Source organism: Lissotriton helveticus, chromosome 2_1, assembly GCF_964261635.1.
Source record: "Lissotriton helveticus chromosome 2_1, aLisHel1.1, whole genome shotgun sequence".
NCBI lineage: Eukaryota > Metazoa > Chordata > Amphibia > Caudata > Salamandridae > Lissotriton > Lissotriton helveticus.
Window position 1 is genome coordinate 1,975,759,822 of NC_136059.1, and position 26,459 is coordinate 1,975,786,280.

Below are 26,459 nucleotides of genomic sequence, written 5' to 3' on the forward strand. Positions count from 1 at the left end.
TATAATGAAACTGACAGATGTGAGCATGTACATCCAGATGGATTATGTCACTTCCCCTGTATGCATCTGTTCGTCACATGTAGTGCTGTAGATTCATATGCTCTGCATACTCCTGCCATCTAGGTTTGGTCACAGACAGTTGCAATATGGATTTCTTCACATAAGTCTTTACAGACACAAGCTCTTGGTGACTCCTCCTCTGGTGATGAATGCACATCGGCACTGACTCCATTGTTAGATTGTTTTGCGCACAGCGGGATAGAGCAGGTAAAGAGTAGTGAGTAGGAAAGGATAGTGTAGTCCAGTGTAAATTATTATGTGGGTTGAAGATATCTATAGCAGACACTGACTTCCGGGGAGGGGGGGGAAGACGCATGTAAATATACAACACCACATGTGATGGACAGATGCTTACAGGGTAACTAACATAATCCTTTCTTAGCATATGTGGCTGTTGATACACATGCTCTGCATTGACTGTAAATCAGTACTCCCATGAGCAGTGGCAAGCCAGTGAATGGTGCAAAGGTCTGAAACAAAGTACTTAAGACAGTTTGACCGTGCCAGCTTGACTTGTTGCCTTGCCAGAATATCCACACAGTAATGCTTTGTGAACGTGTGTGAAGTGAACCATGGCGCAGCTTTACAGATGTCAGCTATGGGTATTTTCCCAAAAAAGGCCATAGTGGTGCCCCGTTTGTGGGTACAGTGATGCCTGGGAGGGCAGGTGGGGTTCTTTTAGTTTTAGGTAACAGGTCTGGATATATTTGACAATACCCCAGGCTAGATCAGCCTTAAATATAGGATTTCCTTTATGAGGCTGTGTAGAGGCAACACAAATCTATCATGTTTTAAGGAACAACTTGGTTCTATCTATGTGATACATAAGAGCTTGCTCGACGTCAAGTGTGTGAAGGGCTCTTTCTGCTACTGAGTCAAACTGGGGGTAGAAGACCGGGAGGTCAATTGTCTAGTTAAGGTGGAAAGGGGAGGCCACCTTAAGCAGGAACTTCAGGTTAAGTCTAATGTTTTGTAAAATATTTTTCATAAAAAAATATGGTGGCCAACATGAATATATGAAGAACTAACTCTAGCTCTTCCTCCCAAGCTTGGTGATAAGTTGATTTTTTCCTTTTTTTCTAGGTGTTTTGTAAGATTTTACCTAATAATATGACCAAGTGACTGAAGTCTCCTATAGTTGGAGCCTTTTCTCCTATGAGGTGAGCACTTTCGTGTCCTCTTCTGTCGGATCACATGTTGCAATATCCAGCATGTTAGGTGATAACATCTATTTAACTAATTTTGTAAAATGCATAGGGCGATATGTATCAACACTTTTCCCCATAGACACAGAATGGGCAAAACCCTTTGATACATCTGGCCCTTACTGTATTGGAAGCCACTTTGTGGCAATGGGCTCATTGTGGCTAAGGAATAGCACAATCCAATGGCAACTGCAGAAATGATTCAAATCTTTCTTAGACAAAGAGGTCACCCATTTTAAAGCACCCTTGATTCCATATTTTAATTTTGCATCTGCTTATACCCAAGTTGTATGCTATTTATTATCAATGTTGAGTTTGGGGAGGGTCCTTGACTCACAAGGGGTGCAGCCTAGAGTGGATCATGCTGCTCCTCTCTTCTGCAACAATGGAGCATATTATACTCTGCATATATGGTTTAAGCTGTGTATATTTTCTGTGTATTTGGGATTAAATTAGTGCAGAAGGTGAAATCACGACGTAGAGACCTCCTAATTTTGGCAGAGTTATTCATCTGTGTAAAGTCATTGCAGCAGGAACTTGGGAGTATTTTTCTCATGTTAAAATTGCTGTAGTGTGATAATAAACCGGAATTAACTTTTGCACTGTAGTAAAAAATGTAAATATATACATATTTATTTGTACAGGTGTTCTTAATAACGGGTCATTGGTCGAGATTTATTTTTACTGCCATGGTGGATGGCTGTGTGCTTGGTGTCATTCAATGAATCTGCATTAATTAAAAAAAATAAAAGGTCATCTTCTTTGGGCCCCTCAAAGCAAGTTTTGTGCAGATCTGTTAAGTGGGGGACAAGAAAAAGGGAAGAGCAAAAAATTCCATGTCCCATTTTAATTCCCTTAAGAAGTTTTGTTTTTGATACGAAAAAAAATAGCTAAACGGAAATGCTCCACATTTGGAACAGAATTAGAACTTGACTCAAGGAAGCATCTTTTTTGGGATGGTGTACATCAGTTCTCTAAGGTGAGGGACTCGGATTGGGCATACAGGGATTAAACTTCAGAAAGGTTTAGTAATATCTGGACCGTTAGGGATCCATGAAAATCCTCGAATCAAAGATGGATCTGATTTGCTGGTTGCAAAATGAAAGAAAATGGTGCGGCTGCTATTACAAGACTTGCTCCCGGAGTCCTGGAAACAATCCAGAAAAGGCACTTAAGACGGCAGGATGAGCACACACTGCCCCCCAGGCCCATGTAGCGCTGGAGCAAAGTTGAGCACGACCAAAGGGGTTTATACACTTGTAGTGGGATGGGTGCAAGGACACGGTCCTGCGCACAACTCTGCTGTGCATGGCCAAAGGCCTATGCAGTAGGGGTTGGCTGCCTGCGTAGGGTTGGGCACAGAGCCTGAGAATGAGTGGGTGTATGAGTGTCTGTATGGATGATTCAGTGGGTGCGTGACTGACTGAATAAGTGAGTGATTAAATGTGTCTCAGTGAATGTATGGGTGAGTGACTAATCTGTGTGAATGTCTGCATCCGTCTTTCAGTTGGTGTGTAAGTGGCTGCATGGGTTGGTGAGTAGCTACATAAGTGTTTATATGGGTAGTTGTCTGAGTAACTGTAAGGATGCCTGAGTGTCTGTGTGGGTGGGTGAGGCAGTGTGTGACTCCCTGTATGGATGTGTGAGTGGGTTATTCACTGGGTGTATGGGTTCATGAGTGTGTCTGTGAGGGGCTGTATCGGTGAGTGAGTGTGCGTATGGCTGTGTCGGTGAGTGAATGGATATCTCAGTGGTATATGGGATAGTAACTGCATATGTGAGAGGCAGTATATGTGAGTATTGGAGTGTATAAGTGACTATGTGTGAGTGAGTGATTTTGAGGGTGGCTTTATGGATGAGTGTGTGCTTGTGTCAGTGATTGTCTAAGCGAGTAAGTTTGTTTGAGTTTCTGTATGAATAAGTGAGGTAGTGCGTGTATAACTGTATAGGTGAGTAAGGGGCAGTGTGATTGACTCTTTGGTTAAGTTACTATGAGTGTGAGTTGCGCTATGGGTGAATGGCAGGGTCTGTATGAGTGTATGAGTGGATACATCAGTGGCTGTATAGGTGAGTGACTGGGTGTATGAGTAGCTTTATGGGTGAGTGAGAGGATGTGTGTGTAGACCTATGAATCAGTGAGTGGGTGTGTACATACTGTTGTGTCCATGGTTTCGAGAATGGTAGTTTGAAATTTGGAGTGGGTGTAAGAAAGGTTATATGGGGTGTGAGTAGGTGCATCAGAGATTATGTGGATTATGTCATCAGTGATGTCATTTGAGATGTAGTCAGTGATGTCACTGACCATGCCATGAGTGATGTAATATGTGACATCATCAACAGTGCATTGCGTGGGCGCAAGTAATAGTTAGCTCAGCTAACTAGAACGGCTGAATTTCTCTGGTTTTGTACAAGTGAAATGTCAAACTAACTATAACATCCCTCTAACCTTTGGATTTTTCAGTGAATTTCTAAGATGCTAATTTCTAACTATAACGTCCCTGAAATCTGTGGTTTTTACAGTGAATTTCTATTTTTTTTTTAGCTAGCAGTCACGTTTGCAGAGTGGTGGAGAAAGGGAGCTGGGCCTCCAACCAGCGCTCAGGACCTCAGCTAAGTAGGACATACAGGAGGTACCAGGAGGGCTCCTTGGGCCCAAATGTCCTTCAGGAGTAAAGTGGACTTCGTCCCCCAACCAGTAGGTGCCAGGAGGCACATTTGCAGAGTGGTGGAGAAAGGGGGGGCGGGGCCTCCAAAAACATCTTAGCAATCCCACTGTGTGGGACTTACTGGAAGTAACAGGATGGGTAGTTGTCCCCCAAGGACGTGCTTGGGGGGCAACTACCTCTCCTATTAACTCCTGTAAGTCCCACACAGCAGTACTGCCTCTTGACGGTCCCTGGGGGCGAACTAAGACTCCTGTTATCTCCAGTAAGCCTTACACAGCTGGAATGCTGAGAGGCGGTCAGAGGCCAAACCCCCTTTTTACACTACTCTGCAAACACACCTCCTGGCGCACCGCTGCTTGTGGCATGAAGTCCACTTTAGTCCTGAAGTCCTCAGGACACAAGGGGGACTTCATCGCCCCACCAGCAGTGTGCCAAGAGGCGTGTTTGCAGAGTGGTGTAAAAAGGGGTGTGACCTCTGACCACCTCTCAGCAATCCCACTTTGTGGGGCTTACTTGACATAACAGATGGGCTAATTAGCCCCTAAGGACCCTCAGCATCGAAGGGGACTTCAACCCCCAACAAAGAGTGCACCCGGATGCGCGCTTGCAGAGTAGTGCAGAGAGGGGGCGGGCCTCCAGCAAGTTGCCGGCTTCATTTATTTTCCAATATTAGGAAGGAGGGCTGTGTGGCCAACCTTCCCTTGAATCTTTGTGGGCCCTGGGGACCCATTAAAACCCCCTTCCCTGGGCCAGTTTTAGCCACAGGGACTCCATCCCATGGGGCCTGTCCTTTATTTATTTATTTATTTGGAGGGGCAGCGCGACCCCCTCTTGAGGCCGATATTGCCCTGGGAACCCCATCTCCCGGGACATGGCCACATCCTTCCTTTTTTAAATAAATTAAAATGGGCAAGAGGGCCTACGCGGCCCCCCTACCCTGGCCATTTTTAGCCCCGGGGACCCCAACTCCAGGGGCATAGAAACAACGTTGGGGACCGCGGGGGGCCTCAAAGCCCTGGCTCCCTGCCTCTTGCAGAAGCCGGTGTTGCTTTAAAGCAGAGGAAGTGGCAAACATGCAGCTCCCGCTGTCCAAAAGCAATACTGCTTCACTTCAAGGAAGTAAGAGCATTTTTCTTGCTCTTGCTTCCATGAAGCGAAGCAGAGTTTTCTATGGCTCCTGCCAAGCCATAGTAAACTGCAATGTCCCAGGAGGTGGCACCCGGGACATTGCTGGAGCTGGCCCGGGGGGTGGCTGTCCCCAGGGCCATAGAGGGCTCCTGGAGGGGGCCGTGCATCCCCTCCCATCTTCTCGGTCGCCCAGGTGTCCACCACAGACCCTGCCTTTACTTGATTTGTGCCCTGGGATAGTGGCAGTCCCAGGGGCTTCGTGGGGGGGGGCAGGAGCCCCCCCCCACGCAGGTTGTCATGTAGTCCCAGGGAGGTGGTGGTCTCCGGGGCAGTGGGGGGGCGCGTGGCTCCCTGCATTTTGTTGTAAATAGCTTCAGGTAGGTGGTGGTCCCCGGAGCTACAAGGATGGGCAGGAGCCCCCGCACATTCATTTTAAAAAGAAAGCCCCGAGGAGGGGGCAGTCCCCGGTGCTGCGGGGGCAGAAGACCCTACATGCACATTCATTATAAATTAAGCCCCGGGTAGGTGGCGGTCCCTGGGGCATGCGCCTGTCATTGCCCCGCGACCTGGCCCACCCAGGGGCTTAAAGAAAACAAAGCGATACATTAAAAAAAAATGTCGGCCGGGTTCACTGATCAAACACAAATCACGCCGAAAGTTTTTACAAAAAATGCTATTTTTGGCCTTCGGGTCCCTGTGGGACATGAAGAGCAGGTCTAGGGGGGTCAGGTTGTTTCTACCCTGCCACGTTTTCTTAATTTTCAAAGTTTTTTTACCTTTTTCCTTGTGACTCGGTTTAACCGAGGCACAAGATGGCTGCCAACACTTCCTGTTTAAAGTGTTGCAGCCAAACAGATCTCAGGCACAAGATCGGGAGGGTTTGTGGATCCTCCACGCCCATATTTGTATATCTGAGAATATCAACAATATAACAATATAACAAAATAATATTGCTTACAATGGAATGACAAACTATAAGATGGCCTGCAAAGATATTGAAGACATTGAGGCAATGCCCACAAGAAAATGTTAAAACAATTAAATGGATGCAAATAAACAGTATGTTCCCATGATTAATTACCTCCTCTGGGTGCCCTGCCATGATCTCGTTGATGATTTCTTCTAGCTGCTTTCGGTCTGATATTAACCCAAGGTTCTTTTCCGCAACAATCTGAGATGGGGACTTTGCTTCATCCTCCCACAGTTCCTGGAACACCTAAAAGCACAAGAGAATGCAACTGCTGATTGAAATCATACCCTAGTTTCCTTTTCATGCGGTGACTTCCTTTTTATCTAACTTGAAACTGGATTTGAGAAGCTATCCTAAAAAATAAGATGTTGAAAATAGCCTTCCTCTCTTCAGACTTAAGAATAGCACTGAATTATTTCAATTGGAATAGAGATCGATAAGGTAACCTTGCTTGTTTGTTACTAAATTAGTGTTTAGCAAGATACCTGAAAATGAGTCATCTCCACAAAGGTTTACTTGAATTTGTTAAATGTCTTGGTAGACAAGGATGATACCTGGTGTATTGCGGGTCTGATTCAGAGAGGCATTTGCGCAACAAATGTAAGCAAGGTTCAGTTAATACCTTATTTTACAAGTGGAAATGCTCATTCCAGATTCATGGGGTCTGTAATGGTGTGGCTTATAGTATTTAACACAGAGAAATTTCTGTACAAGTAAAACTGACCTCAGGCAGTTTTGTAGGCATTACAAAATGGGTCACTTGCAAATGTTGGTGAACACCCCATAACTCGCGTGTCTGAGGGCATTCACCTAGCTTTTGTAGTTACTTCTGCATAATTAAATATATGTTGAAGGACAGCACCGAGAGACCACACCCAAAATTGGTGGGGTGTAAGAGGAAGGGTTTATCAAGGGATACATAGGACATTTGGATATGAAACAGGAGCATGGACATAAGTAACTCACTTAAAAACTGAAATATGGTGATATCATGAATATGTTTTTTTTAAGTAAAAAAATCTTAATTGGGATTTTTAGCATAATACAAACACAAGAAAATACAAAAGAAATATATATAACATAACAAGAATCGGTGATACTAATAAAATTGCAAAGAAAATAATATATAAAATAGGATTGTAGGAAACCTTATGTATTGTTGTGAAGTCAAATCTTTATCACAACAGTAGAGTAAGTTGTAGAGAGCGGAACATACATCCTGTATGTATAATTTACATGAGAAAGATGATAACAGTTGCAAAGGATATTTGGAAGACAATGGCTCCCAACACTGGAAAGGATCCAGACATATAAAGGTTTGTGAAATATAGAGGTGAATATGGGAATACTGTATGCATGTTGCAGGTGAAATCAGACAACACAAGGTTGAATGACATATGGAAGGACGGACAAAATGAAGAGCAAGTGGGGAATCTCATGGGGGTTTACTCTTAGCAAAGTAGGTGTCAAAAGTATCCCACAAGAGTCTATGTTGTGGTTTCCATGCGGAGTGGTTAAGTGCAATATTGTTCGCCTCTCTTAAGTGTGGAATCCTGCTCAACCAAGATTTAAAAGAAGTGGGAGCCATGTCCTTCCAGTTAGATAGTACAGACTTACACACTGCAGTTAATAGGATGTCCAATAATAGTGCATCATTGGGCGAGCCCATCCAGAAACCCCTTGACGAGGGAGTTAAAATCTTGGTTCAGCTGAAATCCGAAATAGTGTAGAAAGAAAGTAAAAAATTCTACCCTAAAATATAGTAACTGAGAGGCAGTGAAAAAGAAGGTGTGGTAATTCGCAATATAGTAACTGAGAAGCAGTGAAAAAGAAGGTTTGGTAAGTCACCAACTTCCTCATTGCAGTCCCAACAAGTCGGTTCGTCCCTGAGGGATAGTTTATGGAGTCCAGTTTATCCTGTGTAAAAGCTAGTATTTGGTTTGGGACAGGGCAGGGATGACTTTGTGAGAGACAACCAAATACAATATCAGAGTCCATTCCTCTAGGAAGATGGACTTAGACTTGTCCCATTTACACTGCGTTGCAAGGTTTAACGGTGTGGAGGTACGCTGTAAGAGTTTAATGAATTTTGAGACCCGGTGTACAGTTTTTTTGGTTAAATTAATCAGTGTAGGGCAGGATGGATCTTATAAGGAAGGTTTAGCTTTAGATACACAGGACTTAAACTTGATAAAATCGTAAAAATCTATGCCCTCCAGTTGATACTGGTTTAGAAGTTCTGTGAAAGTAAGCAGGTAATTTGTTGAACCTAATTTCCTCAAGAAGTGATGCCTTTGAAGGACAGTGATTTCCAAATGTCTGAATTACTATTAATCTTGAATATTGGGTTATTTCAGACAGAGGTCAGGGTAGAGGATTGTATTGGGGATTTAAGAAGCTTGTCTAGATTCAATAAGGTCTATTTGGTATTTTTAAATTTGTATTTGGCTGTAGGCATCATTTTAGTGGACAGTAGCATGATGGGGTATGTATCTTCCAAGATCAGGTATTCAACCAAAAGCCAGGTTGGGGTATAGACTAGCAGTGGAGAAAACCATATGGCTCTCTGTATTGCAAATTGGGCAGTTTGGTAGTTTCTCAAATTTGCCAAATGTACCCCTCCAAAGATTATGTGACATTGAGGATTTCTTTATTGAGATTCTAGGACGTTTATTTTGCCAAATAAAGTTTCATAGCATTTTGTCCAGTTTGTGACAGTATGAAAAATTGCCTAGCTATCATAACTGTATGTTTTAATTCTATTAAGGACACAGAGGTGAGGATTATGCTATACTTACATCACTTTATTAAACAGCAGCCACTTTGAAGAAACACAAAAAAGACTTCATTTCCCATTAATCTTAGGGAAAAAGTCAACAGTTCAACAATATGCACTGTCCAATCAGATGAAGCCAGGACCCCTTGATAGTCCCCGGTTGATGTTGCCTCTTCCTCTTTCTTCCTGTGACAGCAGATGGATATGGACAGCTTTAATCTTGTTTCGACCCATCAGACCCAAGAGGAAACATGAGTGGAGGTATATGAAGCTGGAACTAAACTGCCTACGCAATGTTTCTGGCAATAACCACCTCACGACAATAATACATTAGAAGCAATACATGTTTCAACATCCAAGAAAACAAGAATATCCGCTTTAATGTGAATCCATGATATTATAGAGAGGGAAGGATGACGGGTGGGTTAATCGTCACCTCTGTGTCCTTAATCAAATTGAAACTTTCCGTTACAATAGCTAGGACATTTTTTATTCTATGTCAGGAAAGGAGGTGAGGATTACGTTGGTTCAAAGCTTATCTGCAACCAGCGAAGCAATACTCAGGACTGGTTTAAAGTAGGACCTCTTAAAGGTTGAACTTGACGACCAGTCCGTTGCGTTAAGAATTTCTTCCTGAAGTGCTCAGAGGGCAAAAGCCTTTGAAGACATAGCCATTCTAACCGAGTGAGTCCCAAATACTTTAGTATCAATGCCAGGTTCTTGCCACCAGACCCACTTGGCGATGGCAGGGAAGAGACAGTGTTGAATGGTTTTCACAGGGCTATCAACAATTCTTGTTCTCGATGGGGGCAGATATCCGCCATCATAGCCTCATAACCCTTTATACACCTTACCACACATAGCTTTGGGGAATTTGTAGAGTAATTCACCAATCTAGAATTGCATTTTGTATTTCTTGAACTATGGAAGGTAAGCACCTCTGGGGTAAATTCTCTACCCGGAAGATCCAGCGCTCTGACATCGGAAACATGCTGACACGAAACCAGGTAAAGGAGAGTGGCTAGCTTGGCCGTTAGCTTCTTTCGGGAGAGGTATTTGTTGGATTGCCAAGACAAAAACAGGTTAAGAGCTTTTCTGAGATCCCACACAACGGAGTATCTAGGTGCTGGAGGAAGGGAGAGGCGAATACCTCACAAGACCTTACACACCAAGGAGAGCTCTTCCACCGGCTGACGAGCAATTGGCGAGTGCCCAGCCGAAATCGCTGACCTGAAGGTATTAATGAACCTGTATGCAAGCCCTTCCTATGCCAAGGAAATTCGAAATGTGGAAAACCTCTGTCCCCATGGGATCCAAACGTCTTTGATGACACCAGCCCAACCATCGAGACTATGCTGACCTATAACGTTTACTTGTGCAGTCTGTCCATGCCTTGGAGAGGCGGGATGCAGCCTGTCGCGAAAGACCCAGAAATGCCCATTGTTCCCTGTAAGCCTCTATGCCATATGAGACAGAGACCCCTCAAGCACTAGATGATGGGGATTCCTCTCTGGGTCTTTCAGGAGATCCAGAAAGTGGAGAAGTTGGAAAATCCCTAGAAAGTTCCAGAAAAACTGGATACCAGACTTGTGGTCTCCTGGTCGCAGTCACTAGAACCAAATCTTCCCCTGTCGTCTTACCCGAGTCGAGATGCACGTGATCATCATGAATGGCGGGAAAGCATAGCCCCACTCCGGCTGCCAGTCATGGAGGAAAGCATTTGTGGCTGCTGCCTCTGGATGTTGACACACACTGAAATACTGGGGGAGTTGATGGCAAGACGGGACTCAAAGAGGTCCAAAGAGGATGGGCCCCATCATTCGTTGAGGGCTTGGAACACTATGGATGTAGACGCCTGAGGTTCGTGTCAGTTGAGGCGTCACGAGTCCCAGTCGGCTACCTGGTTTACTGCCCCTATGAGGTGCTCTGCTGACAATGAGAACTGGGGTGCTAGACAATAGTCCTAGAAATCGCAGCCCTGAACCTCCAGATTCTTGGACTGAGTGCCTCCCAGGTGGTTTATGTAGCAGACTGCTGTTATGTTGTCCATTTTGAGAAGGACACAGCATCTTGCTCGGTCCTTGGTCCAGCATCAGACTGCAAACAATTGCGCCAGGAGTTCTAGACAACTGATGTGCATGGATCGTTCGAGAAGACAATCCTCCTCCTGTGGATGGCATCAGACTCTATGACAGAGTCCGGAAGGGAGCCAAAGATCACCTGGCCATTCCAGGCCTCCATATGATCCAGCCACCATTGGATCTCCTATTGTGCGTTTTCAGACAGGAGAACCGTTTGTGAGTATGTGAGTCCCTCCTGAGATGTAATGCTTTCAACCATTGTAAGGCATGATAATGCAGAGGTCCCGGGAAAAGAACTTGGATCAAGGAGGACAGAAGCCCCACCACCCTTGCTAGCTGGCGTAGGGAGGTGGAGGATCTGGCCGCCAGGCACCGCAGATCGTGTTTGGGAGGTAAGACTGAGGGTGGCTCGGACTGTGCTCACCACGAACCCCAGGAACACCAGGGATTGAACAAATATCGGAGCTAATTTTTGCTGGTTTATGATGAAGCCGAGGAACTCCAGGAGAGAGGAGGCCATCTGGAAATGCATGGAGAGATTCCAAGGGCAATGATCCATAAGGGGGATATCATCTAAGTATATGGTGAGACTAATGCCCTGGGCACCGGGTGCATAACCTCGGTGAAGCAAAACGGGGCGGATGATGGACCAAATGGAAGATTGGTAAATTCGAACACATCCCCCACCACTGAAATTGGAGGTAGCTGTGGTGGGGAGGAGAGATGGAAATGCTTAAGTACTCGTCATTCAGATCCAGGATCACCATCCAGTCATTGAGGAGGAGGAGGTCCTGTAACAGATGTATTCCCTCCATCTTAAAGTCAAGGTAAACGAACCACTTGTTGGACTCCTTCAGGTTGATCACACTGGCCGTTGGCAGCCATCCCTTTTGTCCACTACAAAGAGATTGCTTAAAAAACCCTTAGATGAGGAAAACTTTGTACTATTGCCCCTTTGTGGAGCAGTTCCGATACTGTCACATCCACAAGTTTGGGTTCTGCTGGAAAATAGACCACAGGAATGGGGAACCTTACCTGAACTGGGGAGCCATAGAACTTTATGTGGAACCCATGGATGGTCTGAAGGACCCAAGCGTCGCAGGTAAGAGCCTCCCAATTGTGGGCAAAATCCTGAAGCCTGCCCCCAGATGTTGATGTGCAAAACATTGAAAGCTCACGGTAATGGACACCATGGTTGCCACAGCCTCTGTGTCCTCCCCTTGCATCCCTATGATGGGGTAACCTCTTGTGGGGTAAAAGTTCCCAAACTTGGAAGCGTCTTGCTACTGTCCCCTCTTGACGCTGTATCCTCTTTCAGGGGCTGGATGCTGTGCGGGGCCTGCTGAACACCCTTTGCTTCAGCCACTCCGGTGAAAACCCAGGGCGCAAAGATGCGTTTTCTTGAGGAATGGGCTTTATCTGGTAAATTAAAGATCTGCACGAATTTCCCAAGCTCATGAATGAATGGGTCGCTGAACAACCCCCGATAAGCAATAGGACTCGCCTCGCATGTTGCAAGATCCCCAGCTTCGGGGCCAATCTTGATGAGGAGCAAATGGCGCCGTTCCGTAGAGACAGCGCAATTCACTTTCCCCAAGAGTATAATGGCCAGTTGGGCCCACCCAGACTAGACCTTGGGGAAAATCAGAGTCTCAGACGCCTTGACGTCTTCTGCCACATGCTGGATACGGGTCAAGGGACATGAAAGATCCAGGAGCTTGTCCTGGCAAGCTCATCAACACAGGTCGATCCCCTTCTTGGTGTTGCACATATATTTACCCAGGAGGGTGGGCATGCACTCATCTGTGTCAGTAGAACATACCACCTTGTACCCCAGGGAATGACGTGGGCACCCTTCCCGTAGACAACTGCGAATTTCCTTATCCAGCGGCTTGCGAACCCGCCCCGTAACAAATATCGCAACATTGTCTGCAGAGATCCATTCTGAGGATTGGAGGTGCATCTGGCTTTCTGGGTCTATATCGGAAAGAGCCTTTACGGCCACCTCCAATGGCATATCTGGCATGTGACAAGGTAAGAGGCACCATGGTGAGCCCCCGTCTCAGACTTCGCATCAGAACCAGAGGGCGAGTCTGCATCTTGCAGGGGCGAGGGTGGACCAGAGGCAAAAGGGGACCCTAATTTTTCTAGCCCGAAGGCCCTGGGTTGTCGTGGGGCAGAGCCATAGACTGGGAGTGGTCTATAAAGGCCTGCTTCAGTCTGCTAAACGAGTCAAGATCGACACCTGACGCAGAGTTCCTCTTGGGGAGCGATGCTGGTAGCATGGGCCCTCCAGGAGGTGCGGGGGTCTTCCCTCCAAACGAGGGGTTTAAAACGGCAATCTGTGCATTGCAACAATTTCCTCTCCTGGGGGGCCACTGCCTGCAAGACCACTTTGGAAATGGAGGTGTCCACAACCTCACAAACGTGATCATCAATGGGGAGATATGTGATACGGTCTTCTTCTTGTTTGGTTTCCTCAATGTCACTCATTATGACCTAGACACAGGGCAGTAGATTAAGGGTATGAAGCTGGGATCTCCAGCAACTCACTTAGGGGTTTTAATAAGGTGGGGGCTTCCCAACCAAGTATTGCGGCCCAAAGGACCAATAGCAGGGGGCGTGAACCCTGCAGGACACCACACACCCACTTATTGGGCAGTTGTCATGCCTGGGCAGGAGCCTGATCGTTTCTGGATATATTTTGCGTCATGCATTCAAAATACAGACCCCGTATGATGGCGTAATGCTTCAGGTGTAGGGGCACCATGCAGGAAGCTGAGGACCCGGCCAGCCAGCTGTACTGATTGACGAGACTGCGCACTGGCCCGGGCAGCGAGACGCCCTATGCGGTTGAGATGTGACACCCTTTAGCGGCCAGAGGGCTGCGCCGCAATGGCCCCAGGTGCTGAAGCGCGTAAAATGAAAAAAGTGATGGCCACAGAGGAGCAACTAGCATTCTCGTGGTCGTGCAGAAATACTAAGTAATAATAAGCAATACTACTATACAGGCACAAAGAAATACCACAATAAAGCTTAATAGCAATTAGAAAGAAGGCCAAGAGGCCAGGAACACTGCTGGAGCAGCGAAGAAAGAGGAAGAGGCAAAATGAGCAGGGGATTATCATGGGGTCCTGGCCTCATCTGATTAGACAGTGCCTATTGTTGAACTGTTGACTTTTCCCCTAAGGGTTATGGGAAATTAAGCCTTTTTGTGTTTTTTCAAAGTGGCTGCTGTTTAATAAAGTGAAGAAAGTACAGCGTAATCCTCACCTCCGGTCCCGTCACAGAATTCATCTGAAAATGTTAGAGGAAGCATACATATGGGATAGTTGATATAGGCGTCTCTTTAGAACATATATTAATCAGACCTTTGACTTCCGATATATCTCTGTTAAGGCTGTAACCTGCTATCAAGAGGTAAGGACTGAGCTTTGTCTGTCATAATCAGGGAATCATGCGCGTATGCTGCCACCTTAACTGTAATTTCGTTAAATGCGACACCTGATTTTAAATTATTATTCTGGGTATTGTACAGTAAGGGTTCTAAAGCAAATGTAAATAGGGAGAGTGAGCATCCTGGTCTTGTCCCCTGTTCTAGTTTAAACGAGGAAGAAGTAAGCTCTCCTGCTCTCACTCTAGCACAGAGACCACAGAAGAGAGACATAATCCATTTGTTAAGCCTTTGCCTAAATTGAATTTGACCAAAGTTTTTGAGAAATGTCGACAAAACTTTGTTGAAAGCCTTTTTGGCATCTAGAATGATGGCAACAGTTTCAGAAGATGTATTTTTATCACTTTCTAAAACATGAAAACAGTTGGATGTTAGGATTAGACATGTGATTCTTCATAAACCCTACTTGTGATCCAACAATTAAATGTGGTATAAAAGGTTCCAGTCTTTTAGTTAAGATCTTAGCATCCAATTAAGGCAATTGGTCTATAGTTTTTGGCCAGAGTTGGGTCCTTGCCATCTTTTGGAATAGCCACTATAGTGACTTCACCTGTGGTAACTGTAATAGAGCCAACGTCTGCAAAATGCTTGAATAAGTCAATTAGTGTAGTAATTAGTTAAGACGCAAATGTTTTATAAAACATTTCCAGTGAAGCCATCCGGCCCCAGTGCTTTGTTCAATTTGAGCGATTTGATTGCTATCTGTATTTATTCTGCAGTAAGATCAGAATTGAGGCTCTGTTTGTCATCTTGAGATAGTCACTGTATGTGTGGAAAAGTAAATTTTGCTATGTTCCGTGTCCCTACGTGTCATCCATCATATGTTATCTGTGCATGATTAATATGCATATGTTATTCCCCATGTTCGATTAAAGACGCAATTATAGTTGTGTCCACCTTTAGTATGTCAGTTTCCAGTTCTCGTGAATACTACGAATATCAGGCCTATGTAAAGCTACGTTGCCACGTTTCTCAGTGTGCACGTTATTCCATTGTAAAGTCTCCGTTTCTAGGCCTCAAAAGGGCCCGGACACCAGATTCAGCTTCTGACTCCCGAAGCCTCGCTGAGGAGCGATACAGCCCCCACCTGTATCCTCGACCCTTCACTTACTTCCTGCCTCGCAGTGCCCGGTTCAGCCTGGCTCTGCCTCTGAGTCTGCCAAGAGTATGTTATGATTCGAGTTATCAGTACAGCCCTCCTTCTCTGCATTCCTAAAGCTACTGAATCGCATCAATAGTTTCCGTCATTGTCTAGCCTCTACGTCTCTATGTAAGAGAAATACTGCATTTAATGGTCATTTAATATTCTTCATCACGCACTACATGTAGAATAATGCATGCTCCAGTCTTAGAGTCTGTTCGCCTTTACCCCGATAACATTTGGATTCTATCAACATGTTCTCTAAACATCAGATACTAGATACTGCTTAGGTACATGTCGCCCTGACTCCCCAGACTTCAGTCTCTGCTCCTAGCACAGAGTTCGTAGCCCCCAGCTTCTCCTAGTAACACGTCATTGCCAGTTTGCGCGCACCATCAGGTTAGAGGTCCCGGCTCCTTAGGTAGCCCCCTCCATGGTTTCCACCCCATTCATGACATATTCTGTTACGTTTGCATCACATGTCTATGTATACGCCCTGTTACACCTCTTTTCACCCTTATCTTTCGCGACTGCTACGCGTCATGCCTATTGCTCCACCCACTGCTACGCCTATTGCGATGTAATGCTATGTGTTTGCGTTATGTATATATGCTCATGTACTGTTATTAAAAAGTTATCCTTCCGCCGATTCCGATCCTGACCCCGGCAGCGCTGCCAGGGCTTGCCATCCTATTCCTGTGCAGGTTGTCCTGTTCCTGTCCTTATGCTGTATTAAACCTGCAAACTCCTACTACCTCGAATCTTGACTCTTATTTATTGAGCTATCTGTTATTCATTTATGCATTCAAAAAGAGAGGTATTATTTATTTATTTACCACATAATGGCGCCCGAATAGGGACTTGCCCTTTCCCCACGCGTCGGTGAAGCCACGCCGACCCCCTGACCCTCTGCAGTCGTGACGGAACTCTTCTGCGCACCGGCAGATATTTCTGCTTCAAGTATCCCTCAGGCCCACGGAGGAGACGGAGGAGGCGGTCCAGCATCCAGACGAGACGGTGGAGGAACGCGGCGAGTCCCGACCAGAGCCCAAGCCGAGAGTCCAAGGTCCGAGGTATCCGGAGGCCCACCCGTAACAGAAGTCCGAAGTTCGTCCGTCCGGCGTCCAAGCAGTCCCGTCCAGTCTGAGGCCTTCCGTTCTTACTGCCCGGTGAGTACCATTACTGGGGTAGTATCTAGACAGGGTCAATTTAATTGACTCTGGTCCGTGGGTTGGTGGTACACAAGCCCACAAACGAAGTGTCCACTCCGGTGGATACGGGTCCTGACGTGTCTCTGTATGAGACCGGTAAGTTTCGTACTGTTTCAGCAGTGCATCTAGTTTCTGCTCTAGTCAGTTCTGTTCTCGAGAAAATTCAGGTATTCTGTGTCCTGTATTCCAGGTTGTATTCTGTTCGAACTGTTATTCTAAATGTTCTTCATGTATTTTGCTGTTGTGGTATGAGTGTGAAGTAGTTATCGTGTTTATTGTGTATCGTATTGTGTCCAGATTATAGTTCAGTCATGCCGCTCTTTTCAAAACTGCGTCAGTTGAGAACTAGAAAAGGTCTGCTAGAAGCAGCAGTTCCTGTCCCGCCTAGGGACAGTCCAGGTCATTTTATGTATCAGAAGCATGGCATAAGCGCCATATTGTATCTAGATTTATGGGTCGAGTATACCAAACAGTTAGAGGAAAAGTATAGATGGCCTGTGTCAGGCACATGGGATGCCGAGTGCATCATGAGAGTAGAAGAAGCATTATGGAAAAAGAAAGCCAGACAGTCACAGAAAGATGCCATCGAGTTATGGCGCAAAGAATCTCATAAAAGAACCGAAAAAGAAATCAGAAAGTCAGAATTAAGTAGAGAATCCTTGGAACGAGCCCAAGAAAGGGAATTAATCGAGATTGGTGAACGAGTTAAAACCGAACAGTCAGACAGACAGAGGCATGCTCTTATTGAGGGTATGTATCCTCTTCTTGCCGAGGGCCTGCCAAAAGCGACCCCGGAGGCATCCAGTAACTTTCCGCCACCATTAGTTCCGACCAAGTTACGTCACAAACCGACCGCAGCTGATATTTTCATCTCGTCCTATTTGGACGACACAGTCCCAGAATATGCAAATCCTGTTACTACTCCGCCAGTCCCTGTAAATCAGGCACTTCCCGCTCCTCCAGACACCGGGGTACCCCTTGCAGTACCTGTTACGGTACCCCCGGTCCAGCCCGCCATACAAGTCCAGTCTGCATTTCCATTTCCCACTCTGCCAGGACGAAGAGCATCAGTTGACGATTCTAGTTTAGGGGCCGCAGGAGGAGGTCCTCCTCAAACCCCGCCGCCACACAAGCGTTTAACGTTAGTCGAATTACATGCTCAAGCGTCACAGCGTACGCCCAGATATCAGTCTGTTGCAGAAATAAGGAAAGCCCTTAATGAATGCGGCTATGATCCAGTCCCAGGCGAGGATAATATGGTTTTATATTCATTACGCGTAAGAAAGGTGGCCGAGTATCTAGTCACCCTACCGAATATGAAAGAAGATCTAGACAGAATATATCGTTTCATCCGTACAGGGGATGATCCAGAAAGCATTGGCGAAGTCATGTCTCAAAGGAAAGCCGAGACCCAGCTCATGATACTAAAGTTTTTGATTAATTGTTTAATAAGAGAACAAGATTACCCGTCCAAAGATCAAGCCGAAATGAGAACCCTGACAAAGTGGAGTGATAATATAGCCGAGGGTAAGCACAAGACCATCAGTGCTATGGAAAGTATGTACAAGAAAATCCGTAAAGAAATAATAAAGTTACACGAACAGCGTAAAGCAGCACAAGTAAGCGAGAAAGAAAGTAACTCTGATACTGAAGAGGTAGACGACGAGAATCCCGCCAGAATAGCGTATGTAGGAAAATCTAGATTCCCAGATCGCCATTTACGCCTAGAACACAAGTCAACTTTCCATCATCCAGCACCAGAACAAGGTTCTCTAGAACAAGTGTTTCAAGCTACCGATCACATTCTGAAATCACGAATCGGTTATAGCGAGTTAAGTACTATGCATGAACAAGAACTAACCCGATCAGCAGTCCGATGGATTACTGATTCTACCACTTTTCCAGACGAAATAGTGGCACAAATGTTTCTGAAAATGCCCCCAGCCGAGCAACGACTGGCGGGTATGTATATGATTCAGCACCTCATTACATTGTATGAGGGTCAGCACTCTGATCCAGGCCCGTTACATGATATCCTGAACGAGTTACTCCAGTATAGATGGAAAGGTCTAGGTACCGATTTAATTAGTGTCATTCTAGAACAGCGTCACAAATATAGAACGTTTTTGAACCCGCATTTTGTTCATGTCTCACCCCCAGAAAGTAAACCATTTTACATAGCGAGACAGAATCCGTTACGAGAAGTCCACCCAGTTAGAGGAACGGGTGGCGAACTAGAACGAGTGTTTGTTTACACCCCGATCACAAAGATGGAACTCTTAGAGATGAAAAAATTAATCCCCTGTCATGATAAAGATCCAGCAGGGTTCCATCGAGAATTAAAAGACATGCTCCGTATGGGAGAATACACGTATCCAGATATAATTAAAATGTTAAAGGTTCTGCTGCCCGCAGGGGTGTATGAAAAGCTCAAGGAAAAAGAATGGGAGGTGGGAGAGAAAAAGATCGATTGGGCAGTTCTAGAAGCTGAAGATAAGGCACGAGTACCAGGTACCGGTCTTGGAGCGAAATGTAAAGAATTACCTGAATTATTGATTCAAGTTTTACCCAGATTGTTAACAACGAAAAAGGAAGACTGGGATGCAATCTCAGCCTGTAAACAGAAACAAGACGAAGACATTAGTGATTTTTATTCTAGATTTGAGAAATGTTTTAGCATCAACAGTGGCCTCAAGACAAGTAGTGAGTCATACCCTCACCTTTTTGTTACTAAATTAGTCGAGAATTCAAGTCCACAAATTAAGAATCGAGTTTTGAAAGTCGAAAGTACCTGGCAAGCTAATACCCCGTCCCAGATGTTACAGATGCTCCAATACCACCAGAATAGAATCAGAGAAGAGCAAGAACACGAGAGAAAACGTATGAAAGACACGAAAATGAAAGTACTAGTTGCACAATCTGTTCCTCAAGACAGTCAGAAGAGGGGTCCGAATCAAGCCAGTCATCCTGCAGCTCCCGTTAAAGGGAACTGCAATTATTGTAAACAGCCAGGTCATTTTATAAACGAGTGTGCAGTTCTGAAACACAACATAGCTACTGGTAAGACTAAAGAAAGACCACGTCCGCCTAGACAAGAACAAGTTTCACAGATTCCTCAGCCACAGAATGCACCACAGACAGTTACAGCACCGCAGCCCATCGCTGCAACACAGCACGTTACACAGCAGATGTACCAGTATGCACAGTCTGAGTATCCAGAGTATCAGCCATATTCATGAAACAGCCTAGAGAGGGAGGTAGGCTTGCCTCTCATCGAGATACCTGTATATCAAGAAGGTCCCTATGTTCACAGTCAAGTATTAGGGAAAGACAGAAAGTTTCTGATTGATACAGGGGCAAGTAGGACCACTATAAGTCACGCCGAAGTTCCAGGGGCTCCGCTCTCAGGCTCAAGAAATGTTTCCCTTGGATTTTCAGGAAAACCCATTGTAAATGAAATATCAAAGCCAGTTACTCTAGAAGTAGGTCCATTGTCTCGTACTACTGATCTGTTACTTACTAAGTCATGTCCAGAGAATCTATTAGGTATTAAAACACTGAAAGAGTTAGGTGCAGTTATATGCTGTTCCCCAGAGGGAATACGATTGTTCCTGCGTGACTTTAAGGGTCACTATGTATTACGAGATTTTGATCCCAGATTGTCCAATGTTCCGCAGCATCTATGGGCGCAAGGTCCAACTGATGTTGGTTATATGCAAATCACACCCCATCGTGTGACTCTCAAGCCAGGTGTAGTGTTACCACGAATCAGACAGTATAGATTGCCACCTGGGGCTGTAGCAGCCTTATCCAAAATTATTGACGAGCTCATCGCTCAAGGAGTGGTTGTAGAAACTGACTCCAATGTATGCAATTCTCCGATCATTCCAGTCATGAAACGTACTGATCCAAATGCACCCCCAGTATATCGATTAGTGATTGACCTACGAGAGCTTAATAAATGTATTATTCCCCAGTACCCAGTTGTCCCAGATATCTCTTCCCTATTGACAGCCATTGATTCAGAAGCCTCATTTTTTACAGTCATAGACCTCAAGAATGCATTTTTTAGTGTCCCCATTCATCCAGACAGCCAGTTCCTTTTCGGATTTTGTTTAAATGGAAGGAGCTATATGTTCACACGAGCTCCTCAAGGTTTCACAGAAAGCCCTAGTATTTACAGTCAAGCACTTAAGAGACAACTTGATAATGTTCACATGCCAACTGACACTGCCCTGCTCCAGTATGTCGATGATCTATTGATCACAGCCCGTTCTGAACGTGCTTGCGAGCGAGCATCCCTCACAGTTCTGTATTTCCTAGCCGAGATGGGGCACAAGGTGTCCCCTTCTAAGCTTCAATTCTGTGTCCAGCAAGTGGTCTACTTAGGACACTTACTGTCCAAGAGGGGTAGGCAGTTGACACCTGACCGTATCCAGTTAATAGCGAGTCTTCCTCAGCCCAAGACCCAGAAGGAGGTACGTGCTTTTATCGGCCTCACTTCTTACTGCCGACAATGGATTCCTCAGTATGCATTTCTAGCCAAGCCACTGATACAGTTAACGACACAGGAGGCAGCCGTATCGACTGTCCTCCCTTGGACATCTGAACATACACTCAGTTTCAATGAGTTAAAGAAAGCTTTATGTCAAGCTCCAGTTCTAGCTACACCAAACTACAGTAAGCCTTTTACACTTTTCGTCACAGAACGCGAAGGTACAGCATTATCTGTCCTCACACAAGATCAAGCAGGACAGTACAAGCCCTGTGCTTATTTTTCGAGCACATTAGATCCTGTAGCCCAGGCTCTGCCTGCGTGCCTCAAGTCAGTTGCAGCCACAGCACTAGCTATCAGACAAAGTGATTCCATAGTATTAGGACACTCCCTGACAGTACAAGTCCCACACTCCGTGGAAGTTCTTTTAAACCGAACACAGACTCAGCACTTGACAATTGCACGTTTAACAGGTTATGAATTGACACTGTTTCAGCCACATATAGAAATCAGACGTTGCAACGTTTTAAATCCTGCTACACTGTTACCGTCAGTTACTTCGAATTCTGACACACATGACTGTGTGGAAGTAGTTAACATCACGACCAAGCCAAGACAAGATCTGACAGATATTCCATTACCAGATCCCAACCTGACACTTTATGTGGATGGTTCATGTATGAGAACAAGTACAGGAGAACTAGTCGCCGCGTATGCAGTGACCACTGACACTGAAGTTATTGAGACACACCGTATTGACACCCTGTCCGCTCAAGCAGCAGAGCTAGTTGCTCTGACACAAGCCTGCATACACGCTAAGTACCGGAAAGTTAATGTTTACACAGATTCACGCTACGCATTTGGAGTCGTACACGACTTTGGAGTGCTCTGGCAGGAGAGAGGTTTCATGACTTCTCATGGAACCAAGATTCAGCATGGTCTCCTTATTCAAGCTCTGTTAGATGCAATACATTTACCGACATCCATTGCTATCATGAAATGCAAAGCACATACGAAAGTTACTGACATTATTTCCCAGGGTAATGATCTAGCAGATCGCACAGCCAAGCTTACAGCACAGACTCCAGACATTCCAGCTAACATGACACACACTCCAGATCCGACTACATGTATGACAGTTAAGGACCCTAGCAAACAAAAAGTATTGTACAGAGTTCCCCAGTGAGAGCTAGTGGTTTAGCTCGGTTAGTCTTTTCTCTCAATAGTTATGACAGGTAACGTGCATGGTGTAGACCCTTTTCAGAATGTAAGGATACCTCACACAGGTTATCGACAGGACAACAACTGGCTGTCCGGACTTCGGTTCACCGTGGGATGGGTAGGTGCTGAGATGCCTGCCATCAGCGACCTTTGAGGTACCCCTCTCTCGCTGCTGGCCCCACCTGGACAGCTCGTGAGGCCCCCAGGAGTAATCATAACGGTTCCCAGGAGGTCCCGCGCATGGAACCAATTCTGTACGACACTAAACAGGTCGTATATTGGGGTCTTCTTAGCTAAGAGGATTCCAGCAATCATATGAGCACTAAGGTCCTGACGAATTGCCCTTATGGCAAGAAACATGTCGACCGCATTCACATCAAGGGTTGAATAAGGACTGGTCCCATTGTCCATCACTCCTTAATACCCCTTATTTTTACTAAAGCAGCGAGCCTGATCATTAAAATCATTCCCAAAGGACTCGACTGACTTTTTTTAGACACACACCCCCCCTTGCTCACTATTGCACTCCTCAGGCCCCTCACACACACACACCCGTTGGCTCAGAATAAAAGATCTCCACTAAAGTGCAGCTCCCCTTGCTGCCCGACGGGCATTGCACCGCCAGCCTGCCGTAGGAGCAGGATACCAATGATGACGCTGGACGGTCATCGACTGGGACAACAGTTGTTGTCCTGTCGATAACCTGTGTGAGGTATCCTTACATTCTGAAAAGGGTCTACACCATGCACGTTACCTGTCATAACTATTGAGAGAAAAGACTAACCGAGCTAAACCACTAGCTCCCACTGGGGAACTCTGTACAATACTTTTTGTTTGCTGCTGCTTAGGACGAGTACATTGGACCCCATTAAAAATCGTCCACTTTTATTCCCCTTGTTTGATACCAGTTAAGGACCCTACTCAAGATGTCATAGATATCCAGTTACATGCTACTCCCGAAGAAATCAAGAAATGGTCCGAACAAGGAGGGGTCCAGACAGATCAAGGATGGTTAACGAAAGGAAAAGCCACTTGGTTTCCCCCCGACTCTATGGTTCAAGTCATTATCAATACTGCACATAGTCCAGCACATTTAGGAGAAAAAGCTATGTTAGACAGTATCCAGAACATTTGGTTCAACAAGCATTTACGAGCTGCAGCCAAGCAGAAAGTCCGTACCTGTATGATATGTTGTCAGTTTAATCCAGGTAAAAGTGTCCCGGTGGAACAAGGGGGATTCCAACCTCCTGACCACCCTTTTGAAGTCCTCCAGATGGATTATATTCAGATGGAGCGATGTCGAGGTTTCAAGTATGTCCTTGTAGTTGTATGCGCTTTGTCCAGGTGGACAGAAGCATATCCAGTCCCAGATTACACAGCCGCGACCACTGCCAAGCAGTTGGTTCGTGAGTTCTTCCCCCGTTATGGACTCCCTAGGGTCGTATATTCTGATAACGGCCAGCCATTCTCCTCAGAGTTAATGAAGCATGTTTCCCTTTTGTTAGGGTACCAGTGGAAGTTCCATTGTGTACGCCACCCTGAAGCAGCAGGTCTCGTAGAGAGACATAACCAGACCCTGAAAATTCGCATCGCCAAAGTATGTAAAGAGAAAGGTGTGGACTGGCTAGTAGCTCTGCCAGTCGCTTTGTTCTATATGCGCATGGTCGCACATTCCAGATCAGGTCTGTCCCCGTATGAGGTCGTTTTCGGCCGCCCCCCTAACATGTGGGGTACACCCAGACCCCGAAGTATTACCGATGTTTCAAGTAATATGCTGACAGATTACCTAGCTTCCTTGATGTCTGCCCTCAACTCTTGTCGTTCACAGGTTGCCGCCGCATTTCCAGACAATACCGAGGTGGCACCGCATGAAATCGTTCCAGGATCCATGGTCCTGGTGCGAAATTTTGACCGCTCAAGTCCGCTAGAGCCTCGCTGGAAGGAGCCCCGACAGGTCCTCCTCGCCACACGTACAGCCGTGAAGTTGGAGGGACGCAAAGGCTGGGTGCATCTTTCACATATAAAGAAGTTTTATGGACTGAAACCGGTCTCAAAGAACATTTCCCAGGATTTGAAGGATTACCAAAGTACTATTCTTAAGGACTGTCCCGCAAAGAACAATGATACTGCACCCTCCCTGTTAGAGAAAACTCCGCAGCAGGAGTATAAGTTGAAACTCCGGTCTAGTAAAATAAGTCAGCCAGTTTGATTGTCTAAGTCCTCCCCTAGGTGAAACGGTTAGACTGTTTCTGACATGTATAAAATAGACCCCCATAGTGAGAGAGTTAGTCAAAACTCAATCCGATGTATCGTTTTTCTATGTTTCATATTATTTCTCAGCATTATGATTTCCTGCACCAGTTATGCATTTTACCTGTATTTTCCAGTTTCTCATGTAAATAAGTCTGCTAATGTTACGGTGGAGCACACGTTTAGTGATCTGCCTCCTCATGAACTCTCTTACCGCCTCGCTATGCGAAATAATTCTTTCATCCGCATGTTACATTATTCACACCAGACCAGCAATGCCACTAATTGTTGGGTGTGTGGTCGACTCCCCCCTTTTCAGACACCGAAGGGAGTTCTGCCACTCTTTCCTTATCCTTTTTCACATAATGGTTCATGTGGAGCATGGTCCACGTTAACGTCATCCTCAACAGATATGTCTTTTCTTAACAGTACATGTTTTCCAGACAAGCAAGGTCTCCCCCACAGAACCGGGTTAGATCTAGAAAATGAAGTGTATAATTTAGGTAATTATTCTTCGAATTTCATGGTCCTGAATGTTCAGTCTGATACTACTCCAGACTTACCTGCAATTTCAGTACTACCAGTCAAAGGCGAATTATGTGTCCGAAATAATGGTTCCGTACATGTAGGACATAGTGATTGTACTACTATTGTCAAGTATAGTGACAGTGGGAAATCTATTTTCAAAGCTTCACGTCATTCTTATTTTATTTGTGGTCAGACCGCATATGTTCGTCTGCCCCTCGATTGGGAGGGAACCTGTTACATTGCCTTCCTACTGCCACCGGTTTTTCTAGCCCCACCCGACTACCATAGGAATTCCCACCTAGTACATACTAGACACAAGAGAAACCTCCCGATTGTCGATTATACTGAAACTGCTCTAGAGCAATATATAGATATCAATAAAGGTGTCTTCCCTTATTTAGGTACAGTTGTGAATAGTAAACTGATACGTAGGTTAACCAGAACCCTTGAAGCAGTAGTAATTGAGACTACTTCCGCTCTAAGTAATTTAACCGAGGAACAATCCTTTATGAGAATTGTCGTGCTCCAGAATCGTCTCGTCCTTGACGTCATATTGGCCGATAGGGGCGGGGCCTGTAGAGTCATCGGATCTAGTTGCTGCATTTTCATTCCAAATAACGCGCCGTCTGTTTATTCAGCTATAACCAGACTCCATAAAATTGCCCATCTGTTACACCAAAATCCAGGCACCTGGACATGGTCCGGTTGGTTCTGGAATATAGTTTCCGCCTGGGGATGGAAAGTCTTGTCCTTTCTAGGTATTGCAGTAGCGATCATATTCAGCTGCTGCCTCTGTATACAATGTGGCCCTGCGATTTGCGGCATCTGTGCTACCTCTTGTATTCCTAGTCCCAAGCCCCGTTCTAAAACCCGTTCCAAGAAAATTTGAGACGAGCAAATGATACTGTACGAAATAATAGATGGTATCATGAATATTGATGTTTCCTGATGGAAACGTAGTGACAAGGAGGGAATGTGGAAAAGTAAATTTTGCTATGTTCTGTGTCCCTACGTGTCATCCATCATATGTTATCTGTGCATGATTAATATGCATATGTTATTCCCCATGTTCGATTAAAGACGCAATTATAGTTGTGTCCACCTTTAGTATGTCAGTTTCCAGTTCTCGTGAATACTACGAATATCAGGCCTATGTAAAGCTACGTTGCCACGTTTCTCAGTGTGCACGTTATTCCATTGTAAAGTCTCCGTTTCTAGGCCTCAAAAGGGCCCGGACACCAGATTCAGCTTCTGACTCCCGAAGCCTCGCTGA

General features: G+C 45.4%; 1 protein-coding gene across 1 annotated transcript in view; it reads right to left on the minus strand.

Moving 5' to 3' along the window:
- The window catches only part of GATB (glutamyl-tRNA amidotransferase subunit B), a 561,352-nt gene that overhangs the window by 45,690 nt on the left and 489,203 nt on the right, over positions 1-26,459 (minus strand). The window contains exon 12 of the mRNA XM_078676924.1: positions 6,141-6,275. Within this exon, the coding sequence (XP_078533050.1) occupies positions 6,141-6,275 (135 nt within the window). The remainder of the gene's footprint in view (positions 1-6,140; positions 6,276-26,459) is intronic.